The 20,584-nt window shown below is 44.4% G+C and overlaps 1 protein-coding gene across 2 annotated transcripts in view; it reads right to left on the minus strand.

The window, feature by feature from the left end:
• The window catches only part of MYO5B (myosin VB), a 403,624-nt gene that overhangs the window by 50,760 nt on the left and 332,280 nt on the right, over positions 1 to 20,584 (minus strand). For both annotated transcript variants that reach the window (XM_090037780.1, XM_090037781.1), the window contains exons 23-27: positions 14,834 to 14,918; positions 12,594 to 12,739; positions 9,653 to 9,772; positions 8,277 to 8,420; positions 1,230 to 1,295 (exon numbers count right to left, since the gene is read on the minus strand). In XM_090037780.1, coding sequence (XP_089893906.1) covers positions 1,230 to 1,295; positions 8,277 to 8,420; positions 9,653 to 9,772; positions 12,594 to 12,739; positions 14,834 to 14,918 — 561 coding nt within the window. The remainder of the gene's footprint in view (positions 1 to 1,229; positions 1,296 to 8,276; positions 8,421 to 9,652; positions 9,773 to 12,593; positions 12,740 to 14,833; positions 14,919 to 20,584) is intronic.

Here is a 20,584-nt window from a genome sequence, read left to right on the forward strand (position 1 = left end):
CCAACTGTAGAAACAGGTACTCTCATCATCTAGGTTACTGTCTGACAGCTTAATTAATGAAGCCTCTCTAAGATTTCCATGTTTGTTCAAAGAGCCAGACAGAAGAGGAAGATCCCAAATTAATTTCCATACTAGAAGAAAACATGTTTTTAAAGCACATCTCCTTGTACATCTCCAAGGATGCTCTAACTTAGCAGGGAAAACAAGCATGCATGCAGAAGCACTCACACACAAGCAATTGCCCCAAAACACAAAAGTCTCCCCTACAGGAAACCCTGCAAAACTAAACACAAATGGGAATCTCTCTCTCTAATAGTCAGTGAAGAGAAGCCTGTTTTTCCTGAAACCGGCCAGCAGACAGCTTTAATGATGGACACTGAACACCAGCCAATCCTGCACAAATGTTTTCATTCATGCATTCCTTAGCGAGGACAAAAATATTTGTTGCCGCATCCTCCCATGTTCAGATGTACTCGTTTCCTGACAGGTTTGCTCAGGGCACCCTTGGAACTAAAGAAATAAAAATGCCAGAACCCTTCAAAGGAAGTCTTATTTCTGCTAACGTCACCCCATAGATACCTATGCCAATATGTATCCAGCTACTCTGCCCAGCAGCATTCATGTGTGAGTTGTGATGGCCTGCTCCCAGGTTATACACATGCTCACACAAACTACAGAAGGGCATCTCAGATTCCTGTGCAGAGCAGAGTAACAAGAGCGCCACATTAGCTGGGGAGACATGGGGACCATCGGCTATTAGATAAAAGCACCAAAAAACCCCGGCTAAAGTGCCCAATTCTTACAGATGCTGTAGAGCCAGGTTGAAGTAACGTGTTCCTTCTTCTAGTAAAACACCGTCTTTTTAAAAAATATACATATATATATCTGCATGCAGCCAGTGACTGAAATGCTCCCTTCATTTCAGCCAAGCCAGCACTTGCCACTCAGCCTTGCTACAAGCTATATTACAGGCAGAGCAGATGGCACACCAATTAGAAACATTTGCCTTCTTCCCGATGACTGGAATCAAAGCACATCCCAGGACTGGGCAGCAACCTGCAGCCAGATTTCAAACCGACTCAGTGAGATCAGTCTCTAATGGGCAGAGTGAGTGGAAAGAGGGTTTGCTTTATTACCACTGTCAGATAGATTTACTTAGGCTTTTTGAGCTCTCCAAAAGGCTGAGCACAGAACACAAGAAAATAATCTCCCATTGTAAAATGCTTTACCTTCAGACTGTTGTATGCTAGATCGGTATCACGGTCCAAATCCATTTCATTCTTCGTTTCAATCACCTGGATGGATTAAAAAACAAACAGCTATTTCAAAATGGATTTAAAAAGCCTAGTAAATAGGCTGGTTTTCCAAGGCAGACAATCTGACTTTGACTACAGTGCTAGGTCACCTGTAATATTTGTTGGCCACCAGCATTATAGTGCCAAAGTCAGCCAACTCCAGTAAAGAGTATATTGTCAACAGAGATTAGCTAAAGTTCAAAAGCGAAGCAGGACCATAATAGGGGGAAATGTACTAGGGGAAAAAGTGCAACTTTTCATGTCCTCAATTGTATGCCATCTATTTAGGCTATAAACCTCACAGGGTGAGAATTCTTCTTGTTTGTCTGATGCATAGATCATATTTATGGGTACTAGATAAACAACAACACTACGCCTTTCAAATGGAAATGCTGGAATTTAAAGTTTGATGCTGGAATTCACTCCCACTTCCTTCGGCATTTTCCTCACCAAAATTTGGTGCTAAGGAAGGAGATGAAACACCTTTCCTTAAATCCACTGTAGCACAAGTCTTGCTCGAAACAAAACCATTCTCATAGCTCAGAATGGTTTAGTCGCCCGTGAAACCATAAACTGCTGCAACACTGACAGTGTGCTGCCCTTTCCCTACACCCCTCTGTCAAATGACACGGCACACGGGGTCACTAATCTAAACCAATGGCCTGAAGCAAACCAATTTAATGGCCTTATTTTATATTTGAAAACACAAAGCAAATGGGATTTAATGTTTCCTTTCAACATTTGTGTGTTACTGTACAGCAGTTCTCAACTTAGTGCTGTCCGAACTTTATTGGTAACCACTCTCTTTCCCTTTCCAGCATGAGGGAGAAGTAAATACCGAGGGTAATTCACTCTTCTGCAGTTAGCAAAGAACCAGAAGGCTTAAATTTATGAAGACAAGTGATAATTAATTTGAAGCAATTCTCTCTCTCTCTTTCCCTCCCTCCTAGGAAAGCAGGAGTTGCTCATACAAAGGATAAATGTTTGGGTGACCGTATTACAGTGGGACAGGGTAAGGGAATCTGGGATGGGGGGGCACTGTCACTGTGCCCACATAGGCACATCCCCCACTGCCCCCGCCTCCCAGGAGCCTCGATGGCAGGGCAAGGAGGGCTGAGAGAGCGCAGAGGCCCGTGGCCAGGTTCCCCCCCCACACACACACACAGAGGCTGGACCTGGCTGGGAGTGGCCCCTTCCCCTTGCTGCCACATGCAAGGCCAAGCCCCGCCCCCCCAACCTGCCCCATCCCACCTGATCACCACCCCAGGTAGAAGGAGCGGTGCCCTGGCCAGCTTGCCCTTGTCCCCTGCCTCCAGTCACTGCTCAGCAGGAGCTGGGCTGGGCACTGTGGGTGGCAGGAGCCTCTGCCTCCAGCAACTGCATCCAGGACTTTTGCTTCAATTTACACCAAGCTGCCGGGTTGCTGGGACCGCCTCCGAAGTCCAGGACTGTCCCAGACAATCCTAGATGTATGGTCACCCTAATAAAAGTACATGATTTAACTCTGTGCAAAGGCCAGAGATATGTCATGGAGGGTCAAGTACAACCAAAGGTGGCCAGTAGGGGCGTGTGAAATGGGCTGTATTCAATTCGGATTCAGCCTGAATCAGGTACAGCAATTCGATTTGTTGATTTGGATCACTGTCCCCGATTTGATTCAACCAAATCTGAAGTTTCCATGCTGATTCGGAGAGTCGATGATTCGGCCATAGGCACAGCTTTAAATCTTTTTTCTACATACCTCGAGGCACCAGGAGCGGCTCATGAACGCTGCGATGCTGCAGCACATGGAGAGTCCCACAGGCACACCCCTTTGCGTGTTTGGCGGCGAACCCGGAAGTGGATCATAAGTACCCCCAAGGTACTCCCCCCAGGCCCAGGAGGCACCAGTCACCAAGCAGGAGGAGTGCGGGGGGACCCCTTGCATGCTCCCCGGCAGACCCAGAAGCAGACCAGAAGTGCTTTTAGTCCACTTTTGGATGTGCTGTTGAGCACACTGAAGAGCCCTCCTGTGGGGTGCTCCATGCACCCCAGCATCACAGCATTCATGAGCCGCCTGCTACCTAGAGGTATGTAGAAAAAAAATATTTAAAGCTGTGTCTATGTCCGAATCACCGAATCTTTCCAAATCAATTCCGAGCGTTCCAATTCGATTTGGAGAGATTAAAGGGTCTCCTGAGTCGATTTGGATTTGGAGTTTCCACCACCAAATCGGGCTGAATCTTCACTGAATCGAATCAGGGACCAAAGCTTCACAGAGCCCTAGTGGCCAGATGCAGAGGAAAAGTCTTTATGCTGAACCAGCCTGTATATGGGGCTTTCCCTGTCCCCATCAACTAGCCTCATTGATGATCTGCAGTCCTAGGATTTTATTCTTCCATATATGAGTGAAAGCAGCTTAATCTTGATCAAAACATAGAATGAGGAGAAAATACAAGAGATACCCATTTTCCTGTACGTCATAATGGGTAGATGCGTGCATCTCAGGGGTGACCCAAGGTTCTCTGGACTAGGATGGAAAGACAGAGTTCCTAGTGGTAAACTTGTTCCCATCTAGAGGGCTCACTTGGAGTTCAAACGTATATGCAAGAGTGTCATAAGTAATAGGCGACAGTGGCAAAAATGCTACTTTTAACTCTCTCTTTTGCTGGGCGATAAGGAACACATAAGCTTAACTCAAATCAGCAGTTTCATTCTGAAAACTAATTTAGTGCCCTAGAGCAGCCCTTTCCTGCAGGGGGATAAAGTTTGAAGACACTAACCTTGGAAATATGATCAGAAATGGACAAAACCATGAATTATCCAGATGCAGGCCATTTTCACATGAACTTACTTAACGTTTATAGGTAGATCAATGGGAAAAAGACACAAGTTTGGCTCGTCTTCAGAAGAGGGGCAGATATTCAGAAGAGTTGAACTGCCTTAGAGCAGTATTCTATGACATACTGGCTGCATCTCTGCTTTTATAAGCTTTGTCTATATTCGCAAAGAGGGATTATTTGTCAGAACCAAATGGGTGGGTCCCAGCTGATAAACTATATGCAATTACAAGGTAGGGGATAATTTTATTGAAGGTAAAAACAATATATGACTGAAGAGAATTAGCAATTATTGATGCCAGTTTAGTTGACTATTACTGCATCTGTCAACTGGCACATGGATTTCCCACTTAAAAAAAAAATGGAACAGATATGTAATGCATGCATTAAGAGTCGGTAAAATAAATTCTGAATTATGAAACTACAAATTAAACCTTAACATCTTGGCATATCGGATAGAGCTGCTGTTGCTGAACGGTGCATGTGGTAGCATGCAGTATTTATTCTACTTAGCTGCTCTGTACTGTTACAGGCATAATTTTTTTATGGCATGTGTCACTACAATTTTGAAAAAAGTCACCACCACCTATCAGAGTCACGAGGCCCCAGAGTTGGGGCAAGAAAAACACTCAGGCTGCTATTAAAAAATCAACACTGTCAACAGTCATGCTGCTGGTATTCAGGAAAGCAGAGCTCTTTCCTGTTCCAGTTAGGACAAATGGTTGTCTCCCCTTAAGCAATCAGTGATCAGTATTTCTGACTTTTAAATAGCAATTATGATAAGGCCCAAAATATGGGAAGAGGATTCATCCTGTAAAGCAGCTCATAAATTCTGCACAACAATGTGGGAGGAAAAAGGCTGACTGTGCCCTTGTTTTGCACTTATTGCCTTACAGCTGGTAAAGGCCCCCATGCTAAGACTTCAATACTGAGAGTGAAGAATAGGGATTTCTCTAACAGCCTGTTCAGGACACAAGCCTGCGTTCCAAGGCTGTTACGTCCCTCTTTCCTTGCGAGTGCTCCCTTTCATTCCTAAAAAAAGTCAGATACCTAAATTTGCATGCAAATAAATATTCTGAACATTAAACACAAAAGAAATGAAGGGCATTTGGCACCTCTGAAAAATCAAGTCATTTTCTTACAGTTTCAGATGCACTGAGGCACCTGGCTTTAGGCATCCACATTGAAAGTGCTGACCCATATGAACAACAACACACATAACATTATAGCCTCCTCCGTGCAATAACCCTGCCACTACCAAAAGACAGAGCTGTAAAGAAAAGTGCCTTCTGAAACACAGGCTGCCTTTTCACTTTCTGGTTTCAGATATCAAAACTGAATTCACAGTTAAAATCTCCCACAGGGTTAGTAAATGGGATCAATGGTATCTTGGATTCATTACAGCACATGCAACAATCATTGCAGGGTCAATTTTCCCTGCAGTGGGATAAACCATTCATAAATTAATTTTACAGTTCATTGATTTCCATGCCATTGCTTATCTGGAAGAGGGTGGCAAACAGAATTAAAAAAAAAAAACAATTATTTTTTATTTTAAATTCTGCAACATGAATGGACAGCAGAGTGATGTATATATTTAGAGAGAATGAACTCTTTTGTCAGGGACTTTACAGTCAGCAAAGAAATGAATGCAACCCATGGTAGCAGCACTTATGGGTTCTAGGAGACCTGACAGATCTCTGGGTATTTGTCCCTTCAAATATTTAAGTTACACCTTGATTATAGGAAACTAAGTAAAGCGCTTTTCTCCTTTTTGCTTATTTTGCCAGAGGCAGGACTAGAGTCCTTTGCAGGGAGGTTGATGGGATGACATTTAAAACAGCTCATGGATGTGGTGGAAATTTTGCTTTTTTATTCTGATAGTTCTCAATATCTCCAAAACTAACTTTTTATGTCCTCCCATGGCATCTCAGGGAAATGCAAGTTCAAGGTGAACCATGAGCTGGGTGGGGGACGAGTGGTGCCTGACTGGCCTCAACACCATGCTCTGAAGATGAAGAGGCTGCTAGTTCTTAAAGCTGGGGGAACAAGTTGAATTCCCGTCCCTGTGCCTCAGGTCCTGGACAGGCACTATGGTGACATCAGTCCACTGGTCTAAGACCATAGCAGACAAATAACACAACCTGCTCAACTGGGACAATTCACCCAAGCTGGTGTAGATTACCCCCGATTCTTTCAGGGGTAATAACCCTTCCCAGACAAATTATACCAGTATGGGTGGTGTCTGCCCACAGCAGTTTCCAGGGTAGCTTCTTCCTCAAGGAAAATAAAACTATTCCCTGGATCCATGCCAGCTAATGGTGAGGTACTGTAACAGCAGCCTAGTCTCAGTTATCCTAAACTGCCCATCTGTGGAGATTATAATTTACACCAAGTTACAGAACCGGTACAACTTGCACAGGGGTATGCAATGATCTGCCCATGCCCTCACTCCTCATCTCTAAAGCAGAGTCAGCACGCTTCTTCACACGGGCTTGGTGTCCATTAATATACTTATGACTGGACAACACAGGTGTCACAGGTGAAGTGGCCATAAGTACCTGTGAGATCTACAATATAGACAGACAGGTGATCTAAATTCCTTGACTGATTTGAACCACTGACTTTTTCATCCTGTCAGAGTTAATTCAGGTTTTTACCTGCCAAGATAAATCAACCAAGCATCCCACAGTGCATACCTCTGTTTGATGCGTCTCAAACCACGTACTAACAGTAGTAGCATTTTATAAGAATGGAGCTTGCCCAGATGCTGTTGGATAAAACATCAATTTCCTCACTCCTGTACTCTCTGCTAGGGGTGCACCGATAAAGATATTTTGGGCTGATACTGACAGTCAATTATTAATGAGCCACATTGGCTGATACAGATCTGATTGCCAATATGCAGCCTGGCAGCTTGGAAAACAGTATCCACCTGGTACGTCTGTTGTGGGGAAGGGGCAGGGCAGGGAGGAAAGGGGCATGGGGGTGCAGATTGAGGCCCCCACAGTGAGGGAAAGAGAGGAACAGGGGCTGGGACAGGCATAGGCACTGCCTAGCCAAGGCAGGGTGGGGAATGGGACTGAGCTGCAAGAGGCTTATCTGGGGGGCACTGGGAGGGAGGTGGCTCCTGCTGCTGTGTGCACCCCCGGGGGAGACATCGGGGACATGTGCCACCCCAGATCTGTGTGCAGGATGGTGGGCTGCTGCTACTGGCTGGGGCTGAGGTCAGTACTGGGCTCTTCCTAGCAGGACAGGTTGAACTGGGGCTGCGTTCAGGGTGGGTGGTGCTGGGAGGCGGGGGGGGGGGCTATGGAGTGGGCTACAGCCACCCCCAAAATTTGCTGTGGTCCCCCCGCCCTTCCCCCAAGGAGCCACCCTCCACCTCCCCGTGCCCCCTGGACAAGCTGCCCACAGATCCACCCTGTGCCCCTCCCCAGCTGGGCAGTGCCTGCCCCTGCCCCACTCCTCTCTTCACTGCAGGGGCCTCGATCTGCACCCCACCACCCAGACTTACCAGCCAGATGCTGGTCGACTTACCAGTCAGATGCTGGTGTGTACGTGGCATTTACCAGCAACATTATTGCCCACATCAGCCAAAAACAGCTGACTGCTGTTAATGTCAATTTTCCTTTTACTGGTGCTGATATGATGTACACCTCACAGGTGCAGAATGCAGCCTGAATAAATACTACATTCCACCATGGAGATGGCTACCTAGCTTCAAGCCCAGAAGCCTACAATAAAGGTTGGCACAGCAATAGTGCTTTCTAAGTATATACTTTATCGTGCCCTTCAGGATCTTGGACGGTGAAAGGCCAGAACATCAAATATTGTCAAAGAAGCACATAAGTCAGAGTTGGAAAAGTTGCTCTGGGTCATCCAGTAGTTTCCCATAACTACACATCATCAGTATGGCAATTTTTTAAAATTCAAGTGCTTATGCTGAGTTTGTTGTAACTAGCTCATCGTACAACACCATTCTGCTATGATTGTCCTTAACTGCCAACAAGATTTTTCTTTTATTTCCAGGATGAATTTGCCCTTTCTTAACTTGATCCCCATACTCCCAAATCGTTATTCTCATACTGTGTGCCCTAAGGCACTCAAAGAAAGCCAATTATAGATGTGAAATTAATATTAACATAAAGGCCCCTTTTACCTGGGAGCTTTTGTTTTCTTTCTCTTTCTCTCTCTTCTCCAGCTGAGCTTGCAACTTCTTTCTCTCCTGTTCAAGCTCCCTCACTCGCTTTTGTAGTTTCAGGAAGACAGTCATGTCCATGGCTGCTTTCTCGATACCAACCTCCTATGAAAGGGGAAAGAGGAAGGGAAAGAAATGGGCAATTGTAGCAGTCCAAAGGCTTTGCCAAATACTCCACTCCTAGTTGAAATGTGTGGGATGTGTGCCATTATAAGTTTGCATCACTCCCAAACACTTGCTTAAAGTGAGTGTTTTAAAGTTTACATACCTTTTAAAATCAATATTAACATTTGTGTTGCACATTATATTAAATTCCAGTGACACACAGGTTATAAAGGAACACTAAGTGGTTAATAGTGTTAATTACTCAATCATCCTATAAATATTCCTATACATGGCCAGCAGATCAATAGACCTCTTATAGCCATAGATAAGAGCCATTTATGACACCTTCTACCAAGTGACCTAAAACCAACTATATGTCATACTAATGTCTGCAACAGGCTTAGAGCATCTATTATTAATTTATTAGTCTTTGATAAGTTATACCTAGACTTTTAATTTTAAAATTCAACCAATACTGATTTTGATATTGCCCAGAGACACCAATCCACTGCAATCAGATAGGAGATTCCTCAGAACTTCTTATATGTGCTAGAGAAGCCTCATAATGTCCAGGTGAGAAAGTCCACAGAAATGGAAGCTGCGGCATCGAAGACTTCTTCAGGGTCACAGATCAATTCTGCAACAGGCTGCAGCTTCTCAGGAATCCTTTCTACCTTTGTAGCTCCTGTATTTTAGACTCCATCTTAAATCTGAAGTATTTATATTACTGACCTCTGCCTCTGGTAGCAAGCATAAGGCAACAATATACTCTCCCCTTCCCCAAGCACATTAGACAATAAGCTAATCTCCTACAGTTGACTTCAGAGCATACATTGGCTGGAAAAGTAAGTGTAATACTAACTGGAATAAAGACGTAATTTAGGAGGTTTGTAACGTATTCTTGGGCATCCCTCTGGATGAAAGTTGCTACATAAACATAGCACAGACAGCAGAATAATTAATAGAGAACCATAACAATAGCTAATGGTTGGTGTTTATATTCATAAATACTTGCTAGGACGTATATGCTGGAGCAGTGCTCACTGCAACCTCGTAACATCTCTTTCATACAATTAAGATTCTGTAGCACTAGTGCAATTCTCACTAGTCACGTTTCATATGCCATTCCACACTCCCCTGCTTTTCCATTAATTTGATCCCAAAACTTAAATTATTCCTTCCTGGGTACTCAGGAACATACAGAGCCCCCTAGCTCATGTGACTCACAGTACCTCCACTTGTTGTATTGCATCCTCTGTGTCTCCTATCTCAGACGTAGAGAATGACGGGTAGTTGGAGTCAGACTCCAGACTGCTCTGATTAGAGGGGTTCCTTCTGTGCCCTGGGGTTTGCTGTTGAAACAGAGATCATGCAAGTGAAATAATACCACCTAAAGACACTGTAGTCAAGATAGGCAAACTGTTTGAGTTGGGGACCTTGTCTGTTAGGTATTCTGGAAGTTATCAAGTACACATGTGATACTTTATACCCAATACACTCAAGGCATTTTTTGTGATGATAATATTTACTTACGTTCATAATTATAGTAAAGTAAAACCAACAAAAATAAATTGTAAGCCAATAAGTAAAATACAGTAAGAAAGCAAAACTAAAGTATTGCAACATCCAGAGTATTTAGAGCCAAAGCACTGTGCTCAGGATTGTACAGGACACATAGGAGACTGGTTCTCCACAAAACAATGCAGACACACAGTGCTGAAAACAAGGATTCCTCATGAAGCAGTGTGTTGTAAAAGTAAATATCATGTTTTTAATATAAAGTTTACTTTTTGTCTTCTTTGGCACTACTGCTTGTCCAGACATTACCAGAGGGCAATGTTGAGTCAAAACACAAAATTAAGATGCCTCCACAAATCTCTTGCACTTATCCAACATTTTTAAAAGCATTTCTAAACAGTACATGCCTGGGAAATTTGACTAGGGAAATCTGAATTTTGAGCTTAATTTTTGCAGCTCCCCCTGGGTCTTCTTTCAAATATTTGGCCCCCAAACCAGTTGGCAGTGTCCTTTAATTATTCATATTTAATTTTCAATGAAGCTATTACTAAAAATTCAGCAGAACCAGTCAGATCTAACACTAGCTCACATTTTTATATTTATGAAACCAAAATAAACTGAATGCCATGATGAGCCCATGTCACTGGACTGAAGAAAATGGAAACAATTTCTACTAAGATTTGCTTATTATTTCAAGATAAATCTGAAAACACTTAAAGTAACTACAGAAAGTTACACATTTCCTGAAAAAGTTTCCCCATACTGTTACCTGTCAGCTCCATGTTCTTGGGGAACCCTGACACAGGACACAGACTGTCTGACTCACAAAGACTCACCCCCCCGCAACCTAAACAGAAAACCTGAAGCAGAGACTGCAGTAAATTCTGGGATCAACGAAGCAGGAGAGCACTGCATGATGGAGAAGCTGTGCTCCAAATGCTCATCGACCCTTACACCCAGCTCAGCATTTATCAGACCAGTTCTAATCTGGATTTACAAAGGACTCCCCCCACCCACACTCTAAGCAAAAGTAAGTTTAATAGGCATCTCGGGCCGTACATTCCCCGGTCCCACTATGGGAGGCTGATGTAAACTTAATTGGCTACAACTCGGTTGCCGGGTTAGGGAATGCTGAGGCAAGAGACCGAGTCAGAGGGGGTATGGGCAACATTTGAACAATAGTACAGGGTTCATCACAGCGTCCAGCCCGTTGGAGCCCTGACCACAAGCATTGTCATACTTTTCCCGAGACGACTGGTGAAGTCCTCTCCACAACAGGTTATGAACACTCCAAGAATTGCCTTAAGTCTGTTAAAAGACTACAGTAAGATCTAAAAAGTCATGCTAAGCTGAGGCTTGTTCACAGCAAGCAAAAATCCAAAAACCCCTTGTCAATAAAAAGGGTGTTTCTAAAAACGCCAAGAGAGATATCTGCTAGCCATAAAAATGTCAAGACAACTTAATTTACAATATTGACAATGCTTAAAAGAAACTAAACTGAGGGTATAAAGATCTGTAAAAGCAGCAGCAGTAGGGGTGCTGACACCACTCGCTTTCTTCTGGAGAGGCTGCAGGAGGAAGATCATCTCCCTTCAAGGATCGTGCTGAAAACTTTGACCTGTCAGCTTTGCAACCTGAGTGCCTTGGACTGGGGAGATCCCAGCTCTCTCTCTCTTTTCTCTTCTCTCCCTCTAAGCAGAGATTTCTGAACTTGAACGGTATTAGTTAAGCTTGAGTTAAGTTTCCCCAAATACTTAGTGAAACCAGGGTATACTGTGACTTTGTGTTTGTTTTTCCTTTGCATGTCTATCACTACTAGTGTCAATATATATTTCATCTACTTAGCAATAAATAACTTTTATAGTCAAACTGGTGGTAACTGGGTATATTTTGCCTTCTTTACTTCTCCACTTGCTCTGTAGCAACGCTCCTATTACCTAAGCTAAAGATCCCTGTGAAGCCCAGAAATACTGTGGGGTCTGCTCATCAAGAGACTAAAAGATTGGGATGTGCTGAGTTTGAAACACATAAGGGGATCCGCTTGTACAGGCTGATTGACCCAGCTTGGCTCAGACACGCCCTAATGAACTGAGTGCTGGCCCATGAGGGTGTCATCTGGACACCCAGCCAGATTCAGAGGTATTCTGTTTAACTGTGTGCTTGCGTCTGACTGTAGTTATTGTTGCTCTGATGAACTAATTCTTGGCATATGAGGGCGTCAGCCTGTCCATGCTGATCAACCCGGCCAGGTCAGGCGTGTCACGTTAATCTGCGTGTTTGTGTGTATGACTGATTTGGGGACTGGAGGAACCCAGCCCCACTGAACTGAATCCTGCAATCCTCCTCCATTGGGGGGGGGGGGTGAGGGCTTGCAGAAGGGAGAGATACAGCTCCGTATAGAAACACAAGTAACACAAGCAGCACATTGATAGCATTACCAAGACCCTAGCCCTAATAAATGAGCACACCCCAAAGTAGCGGGCAAATCTGGTAACAATACTAATTTCAATGCAGAAGTTCACTCACAGAATCATCAACACAAACCAATTGGGTAATAATGCCATTGTCATCAAGTGTTTTGCGGAATGAACTGTACCACGTTATCATGAATAGAAGATGGGAGCACAGAGATAGTTTAAAAGGCTCTTCCATTACCTTTATAATAGTCATCTCATCCCTCAAATTGTCATATCTCTGCTCCAGCCTCGAAAACTCCTTCACCAGGTTTTGATAACGAGATCTTTCCTCTTCTAGCTCCTTCTTCAACAGATTTTCCTCAACAGTGTTGCGCGCAAATTCATCTTTAAAAGATATATTCAAAATGGAAAATCATGGTTCAATGAGTATTTCCTGTAGGTAGCTGCAAAAGCATTGATGGGCAAATGCACATCTGTTAAGTGACTTCCCATAGCATCCCAAGGTAATGCCAAATGACTATACTGCAACTGGTCTGTGACAATTTCCTATACGAGATAGCCGTTTGGAGCAGCAATCCTGCTTTTAGGAGAAAAGGCCTCTGCTACAATTTGAAATACAGAAGGTTCTCCCTTAGCTACTAGTAATAAGCAGGGATCTGGGTTTTCCATTTCCCGTGGAAAAGCTGAGAAACGCAGATTCCCCCCCTTACTGGAGTACAACACGGATTTCTCATTTTAGCAGAGAAACATGCCCCCCGCCCCCGATCTGTATGCAGGGCGGGGGCAGGCTGCCCACTGCAGGCTCGGGCTCCCATCCTGCTGCCCTCCTCCAGGGCCTCTGCAGCCCAGCAGGTGCAACCGAGTACTGCAGGGCACAGTGAGGCTGCACAGGAAAGTTGCCTGCTGCTACATGCTCTGCATCCCCTGCCAACACAGCACGAACAGCACAGGATTGTGCCCCTCACTGCTGCTGCACGGGCAGGGGACACGTCACTAGGGCAGTGCAGAGCTTGCAGCGGCAGGCAGCTTTCCTGTGAGGCCACAGCCTGGTGGGTGCAACCCGGCAGAAACGGGGAGGCCCCAAGAAGGGCAGCAAGATGGGAGCCCAACTTGCAGCAGGCAGCATGCACCCACCCTGCACACAGATTTGGGGGGTGCAGGTCCCCCTGGGATTGGGCACAGTGACATGGAGCCACTCCCCCCACCTGAGCCCACGGCTGGCAGGCAGCAGGCAGGGGAGCTGGCTTGGTGCTCTGCTCCGCTGCAGCAGTCACCAGCTCCTACAAGGGGCAGGGGGCTGCAGACCCAGGTCCCTGGCTCCACAGTCCTGGCTGCTGGGGGCTGCCTCTGGCAGAGCTGGGGGAGCAAGGGAAGGTGTACAGCACATACCCTGGAGTTGCCACAGTGGTGTCTGGCATGGGCTGCATGTGGTGCAGGGCTGGTTTGGGGTATATGCTGCATGTGGTGCCCACGCTGGACCAGCTCAGCACACTGGATCCAGGGCTGGTTTGGATCAAGCTCACAGATGGGTCCCCTGTACTGGATCCAGATATGTCTGTACTGCGCCTGTCATGCGGCCTCTGTATGCAGTGGACACCCTGGACTGGCCCCGTGTGCCCTGCCAACATACACTGTACACAGGACTGGTCTGGGTCACGTGCTACATATGACATTCATGTCAGAGCAGCCCTTCATGCTGGATCTATGGCACAGGGAGGCTTCCACAGAGTCTGCATTATGCCTACTTCTAGCCAGAGTTTTCAAGAGCTCCAAAAGGCACCAAAGCCAAAACCCACAAATATTTCACAAGTCTGCTCTGTGTCCTTGTGTTTTCAACTTATTATATGGAGGGGCACTTCCAAAATGCAACAAATCAATTAGTCCCACATCCACAGGAGGCAGATTACGCAATTCCTATATAAAGAAAATCCTGTATCAGAACAAAAGCTGAAGAGAGCCAGATAAAAGGCAGAAGGCATGCACAAGGGAGTACAGGCCTTTCACAGTCCAGGGACTCCCCCGACTTTTCTCTGTAGGTCTCATTTACTGCAGAGGCCTTGAAGTCATCATTCCCTCGCTCCTGACAGCAAGAAAAAGTCCCTTGGCATGGTTCAAATACGAGAGTGTTTGAACATCTGTTTCTAGAACCTTGTTCTACTTGTCGGCATTAGAGAGCTCCCGCCCTCTCCCCCAGTTCACCCCTGCAATGCAACTGAATGGAAAATCCTTCAGGTACGATATTCTCCGCTTAATCTCTCACGGATTAAATCAGATTCTTGTCTTGTTATCCTGCAGGAGGACAGAAAGAACAGAACAACAAATACTGGCAAGGGGAAGAAGGGGGTAGCATGCTGGAAAATTAGCACATATCAGAATAGGAGCCATTCCTGAGGCACAGAGGAGAAACAAGTTGTAGGAAGCACGGTTAAACCCCTGGGTTACTGGAAGAGTTATGAATCCATAAGCCCTTTTTCTTACCTTCAGATTGACACAGGACTCTGTTGTTAAGCTCCTCTTTTTCCTGTTTCAAAAGAGCATTCTCCTCTTCTAGGTCTGATACACGCTAGGAAAGGAACAAGGTAAAGCATTAAGTCCTGTAACGCAGGCCACCTCCCGGTCAACCTCCCTCCGGGGGGATTACATTTCACCTGGCCGGAGCTTTTTTTTTTTCCCCTCCTTCCCTAAACGAAACCAATTTCTCTCACTGGGTTCTGGAAGCAACTCAAACCAATCCAGAAGCATGAATCCAAAGAGGGATTCAACTGCAACTGAAGTACGTTTTTCTCCTCCAAGTAAACTGCCCCCCAAAAAACAGACATGGGAATTAACTAGTTAGTTAGCCATTTCTTTAACTTCTTAACTAGTTAACTTTTAACTTTAACTAGTTAAAATTTTCAGCTGTCAACTTTTAATGTTACCTAGTTAAAAAAGGGTTAACTAACTTTTTTTAAAATTAAAAAAAATAGAAAGAAAGAAATCCAGCTTTCCCAGAGTTTTCCCCCTCCACTCACATTGCCGCTCTTTAGGACTTCCATGGAACGGTATTTCTTTATTGAAACTCTAGGACTTCTCGTTTGAGACACAGTAATGTGCCTTCCTATGAGAGATGGTCTCTTAAGAACTACAAGTCCCAGAGCTCCTTAGTTCATGCTGACATTTTCTGTGCGTCGCAGAGCACTAGGGTGTCCTGCTCCTTTAAAGGGCTGACCCTGCTAGGGAGAGAGCCCAGCAGTGAGTGGGGAGCCCCAGCAGCTGGTTACCAGGGCAGCCAGAACGGTTAGTTGGGCCACACCTGCCAGCAGTCAGCTGACCAGCAGGGGCAGGGCCTGGCTCATATATAAACACCAGGGCGGAGGCCAGGAAGGCAGTTCCCTGCCAGCAGCCAAGGGGGAAGGAGCTCCCCCAGAGGAAGCAAAGGGGAGAGGCCTGACTGCATAGTGCAGTTTCTGGTACTGTTGAGGGACAGAGCATGCCCTGTGTGGCCTGAATTATGTTTTAGCTGGGAGGCTTGATTATGTTATAGCCTTCAGGCTTGCAGGTTGATTTCTGTTTATAAAGACCAATGGTTTGGGTGAGGCTTTTTGGGGAAGGAGGCGGCCTCACTGGTGGACCCACTGCAGCGTGGGGACCCAGGACCAGAGAGGGCACAGCTTTTGGGGTGCACAGGCACCAGTGAGGTGTGGAGACAGGGCTACGGAGAGCCCAGAAAGGACAAGGCAGCCAATTCATAGCAAGGCCCAGACTGGACAATGTCAATGCCATCTGCGAGGCTTGGGCATGGTAAAGGGGCAGTTGGAGCCACGCATATAGCCCATAAGGCTGGGGTGTCCTGTGACATCTATTTTGAAGCGGGACCCACAAGGGGGCCGGGAATCCACAGGGTTCAGAGAGTCCATCAAACCATGTCCAAGAGGATAAAAGACAGCCTCTCTATACTATAAATCCATCAAAATGTGGCGGGTGAGAACTGAGGGTGCCCAGTGGGCCAAACTGGCACTGTCGAGGGGCCTTAGGGGTAACGTGGCCATCTGTAGGGACCCCATCCCATGACGCTGTGCATTTGCAGAAGTCAACAGGGCAGCCAGCTGGCTGCAGGAGAGGGAATAAGCCCGAGCAAGCAGAGACACTGATCCCACTAAGAGAGGAGCAAGTAGTGAGGGTAAAGCAGATGATGACTTTTTTAAAATTCTAATGAAGATCAGAACCAGCAGCCCAGGGCCCAAGTTGAGCATTACTTCTCATCTGTGCAAACTTATCTGAGATGTCACCTACTATGAAAAAACTATTCATCCGGTATAACACAAGCATCCCCTCATCTGCCCATGCAGAGCAACTGTTCAGTAGTGGGCGCTTAGTTTTGCAAGACAGAAGAGGAAAATCGTCAGATGTAAGTTTTGAAATGCAGCTTTTGCCGCATTTCATTAAGCAGGTTTAAACAGTTTCTGCTACGCAACTAAAACCTTCTTTTCTCACTTAAACTGATTTTTTCATTTCAATCTACTTTTGATTTTCACACACTTTCATTATTTCTAATTCAGGTGCATTTCATACCCTTTTGTTCCCTTTTGAGCAATAAAAATTGTAGCAACAGAGGTTTTCTGTGGAAACAGCTTTCATTTGTCACCTGGCTATGAACATCTCCTTTCTGTTATTCTGGTGTACCTACACGATGCATTGACTTTTACAAAGTACTTCACATGGAGAGGGTGAGAAGGATCTAACATTACATAGGTATTGGTAAATTGTTATTCTGAAAACTGTATGACAAGTATAACATTATTTTCAGGTAAAGCAGAGTGAGTGCCGAGTAAATTAGTGCACTTCTGTGGGCTTATGAAAAAACCCATTCATTTCATTTGAAAATGAAAAATGATGCTAAAAGGCAATTCACCATGTTTCTCACAAATCAACTTAACTTTTAACTAGTTGCTCTTTTTAACTTACCTTTTAACTAGTTGAAAGTGGAAATATTTAACTTTTAACTCAAGTTAGTTTTAAAGGCTGCTAACTTTTAACTAGTTACATTTTTCATAAACTTTTCCCACGACTGCAAAAAACTGAAGTTGACAAAAATATAGCTGTTTCACTGAAATGCAAACGCAACACAAGCTGTTCACTGGCATCCATTGGATAAGGCTGTCCAAATACAGAAAAGTCCATTTTCATATTTAAAAAGAACTACACATTTGCCATAAAACACTGCTGCTAATTTTGCTACATTACTAAAATATTCTGTAGTGGTTTCATTCACAGTGTCACCTTCCTATAGAGGCAGCAAAGCTCTTGGCCAGGTGCATGGTATTGTCCATGCACTTTTACAAAGACAGAACTTTATCCAGAAGATAAGAGAACAGGATGACGTGAGGACAGGGGAAGGAAACAAGTATAAATGTTGTCACTAAAAAAGGATTACAAAAGGAAAAAAGCCAGAAGGGAAGAACAGAGGAGACAACAGCAACATCATTCTGAGCATTCAAAAAAGAATCTGCAATACGTAAACCAGAATGGTGGTGAGGGCTGGACATCAACTGTCCCTGGAAGCGTGTTTCCAGCCACAAGAGGATCTCAACATGCTTCCCAGTTAACAAAGAAGTTTAGAGACACAGTAAAGAGACAGACAAGGAGTTTGAGCCATGTGGAAGGACTGTTAGGGAGATCCTTTACATTTTCCAAGCAATGCATCTGTTGTGGCAGTCTTGCTGTGCTAATCACCAGAGTATCCAAGTGCTTTACAAGCTAAATACTAAATATGTTAACCTGGCTGTAATTCTGAAACGGTGTGTTTGATATACGTCCCTTTTGCATCTCATATTAGGATTACAAAACTTTGGAATGAGGACTCTGCACTTTTACAGCATGCAGCCCGACAAGACAGGACTCTCCATACTACTTTAATATAAATAACACATTTTAAGTATTAATAATCGTCACTAACAGTCATGACTGACAGTTAATGGTTACGCCACCTGAATACTAAAAAACAGTGCTAAACATGGTAGTCATAAGAGATGCTATGTAAAAGCATGAAGCAGAGTAAAACTGAATGTCACGTAGGATGACGCTGCTCCTACAGTGAAGCTGGCAGCCACTCAGTAAATTCACTCAGCCTTGCTCACTGATGTATGCGCCAGCATTAGTTTAGACAAGTCAAAGCAGAAAGTTGTTACACATAAATGTGCGACATACTGCTCCATTTGAGCAGAACATTCTGCTGCTGCTACCAGGGATGAAAGAACAACTCAATGCGCAGCATCCTGATGTGATGTTTCCCTTGAGGTTTATGCAGTTGCATCACATAATACAACAGCCAAAATTTAGAAAAGTCTTGCAGAGAACAATACATGGATCTCAAAGCATCTGGAAAAAACAACTCCATGCTATGAAGGGTTTTTCACTAAGCAAGAAAGCTTAACACAGCCTAGCTGTAACTAAAATACAGCCATCTAATTTAAGAGTGTTCAGGCTGCTTTACTCAGTCTTCTGGGCAGGTAGAATAAACCAAGGTATTTTAGCAAAAAATTCACATGGCAAAAACATGGCTATTGAAGGTGAAAATAGAGAAGATTCAAAATGTACTCACACCTCATTTCTGCTGTGCACCACGGCAACTTGAACACAGTAACTCAGAAAATCACTTCTACTCTTTTACAACCATTTAGCTATAAAACTATAACTTGAAAAAGTCATCGCCATGGAGCAATCAGCTATACCTTTGTGTGAATTATGTTTACATCACGAATACTGCTGTGGACTAGACAGAAGTGGAGTAAAGAAAACTTACTCTCTGAGCCCTGCAGAACTACAGGCGACTTGGGAAAATGTGTTGATACTGCATCAGCAAGCTAAATCTATGGTGTGTGCGTGCGTGTGTGTAAATATTCCCCAAATGCTATAATACAATGTGCTCTTTATATAGCAATCTCTCATAGTCTGGAAAAGGAAGAGAGAACTGAGGAGCCTGAGGCTGAGAAATCTCTTACTTTTGTTTGAAGGGAAGAAAAAGTATGACAGAGATGAGCTGGCACAATAAATGGCTCCTTGCTAAAAAGATATCCTTTATCCTCTATAAACCCCAGGCCCAAATGAAAGCTTTTTACTCTCTCAAAGCTAATGGGTTTTGTTTATTGGTTTCTCGTTTCCGTATGAAAGAGGGAAAAACTAGAACTTCACATTCACATTTCAGAGAATCCTAATGAGAACAGAAATGGCCCATTTAATGTGGAAACACAGAAATGGAGCCAGTTACATTGCAGCAATGCTTCCAAATTCCTCTACGGTTTGAGATTTCTATCTATAGCTGAGCTTTCCTTGGGAGGGAGAGTGAGGCCCAGATTTCAAGAAGAGCTCAGCACCCACTTTGGTGCTTAAATGAAGTGTCTGGAGTTTCTGAAAGTCCTCAGTCCTCAGCACCAAGCAGCTCTCCTTGAGAACTAAATAGTTGCAGGTTAGGTGTTGAAGGCCAAGCAGTTTTGAGATTAAGTCCCTCGCAGAACAGGTAGGTTATTTGCTAAAATCCATTCGGAATAGTTCATCAGGACCCACACTGCACTCTCCTGCTGGAGCCTGAAAATTAAGTCAGATGAACTATACTGATTGAAGGAAGACAAACTAAGAGAAAAAGTGAAAGAACAAACCTGCACATATAGGCAGACAAGGTTATTTGGGCAGATGTGGTATCTTTTATTAGACCACTATATAGTTGGAAAAATAATGTCTGTATTTAGTCCATCATTTTTTGTATACAGTAGATTTAGGAAGTGAAGCTCTACCTGAAGGTAGATTCTTTACTGACAATACTGCAATTAAAATGGATTTGTGGCAGCTGCAGACACGTTCAAGGCCAAAAAGTTTAATGGAAACAGTCAATTTAAATTCAACAGGTAAAAAGTGCCTGCTAAAACCTATAGAGAATGCCTTCCTACCATGCTCACCACAGTGACACCAAACAGAGCCAGGGCACCCATTGCTAAATCAGCAGTGGGGAAATTCTCAATAACGCTCCTCACCAGAGCCTCCTGTGGTGACCGGACTGCACGCACTTCTGATTGATGCTGAACTTGAAGAAACTGGATCTCCAGACCATCGAGGACGCCTGCCTAACAATTAGCAGCTATCAAAGCCCTGCACTACTACACTAACCACAACAGTTACTTTCTGCACAGCACTTTACTCCCCTGGATCACAAAACACTTCAAAAGACACAAGTCATGTTTCAAAACACTTCTTGCA

Source organism: Crocodylus siamensis, chromosome 3 (assembly GCF_052110815.1).
Source record: "Crocodylus siamensis isolate JL-2025a chromosome 3, ASM5211081v1, whole genome shotgun sequence".
Taxonomy (NCBI): Eukaryota; Metazoa; Chordata; order Crocodylia; family Crocodylidae; genus Crocodylus; species Crocodylus siamensis.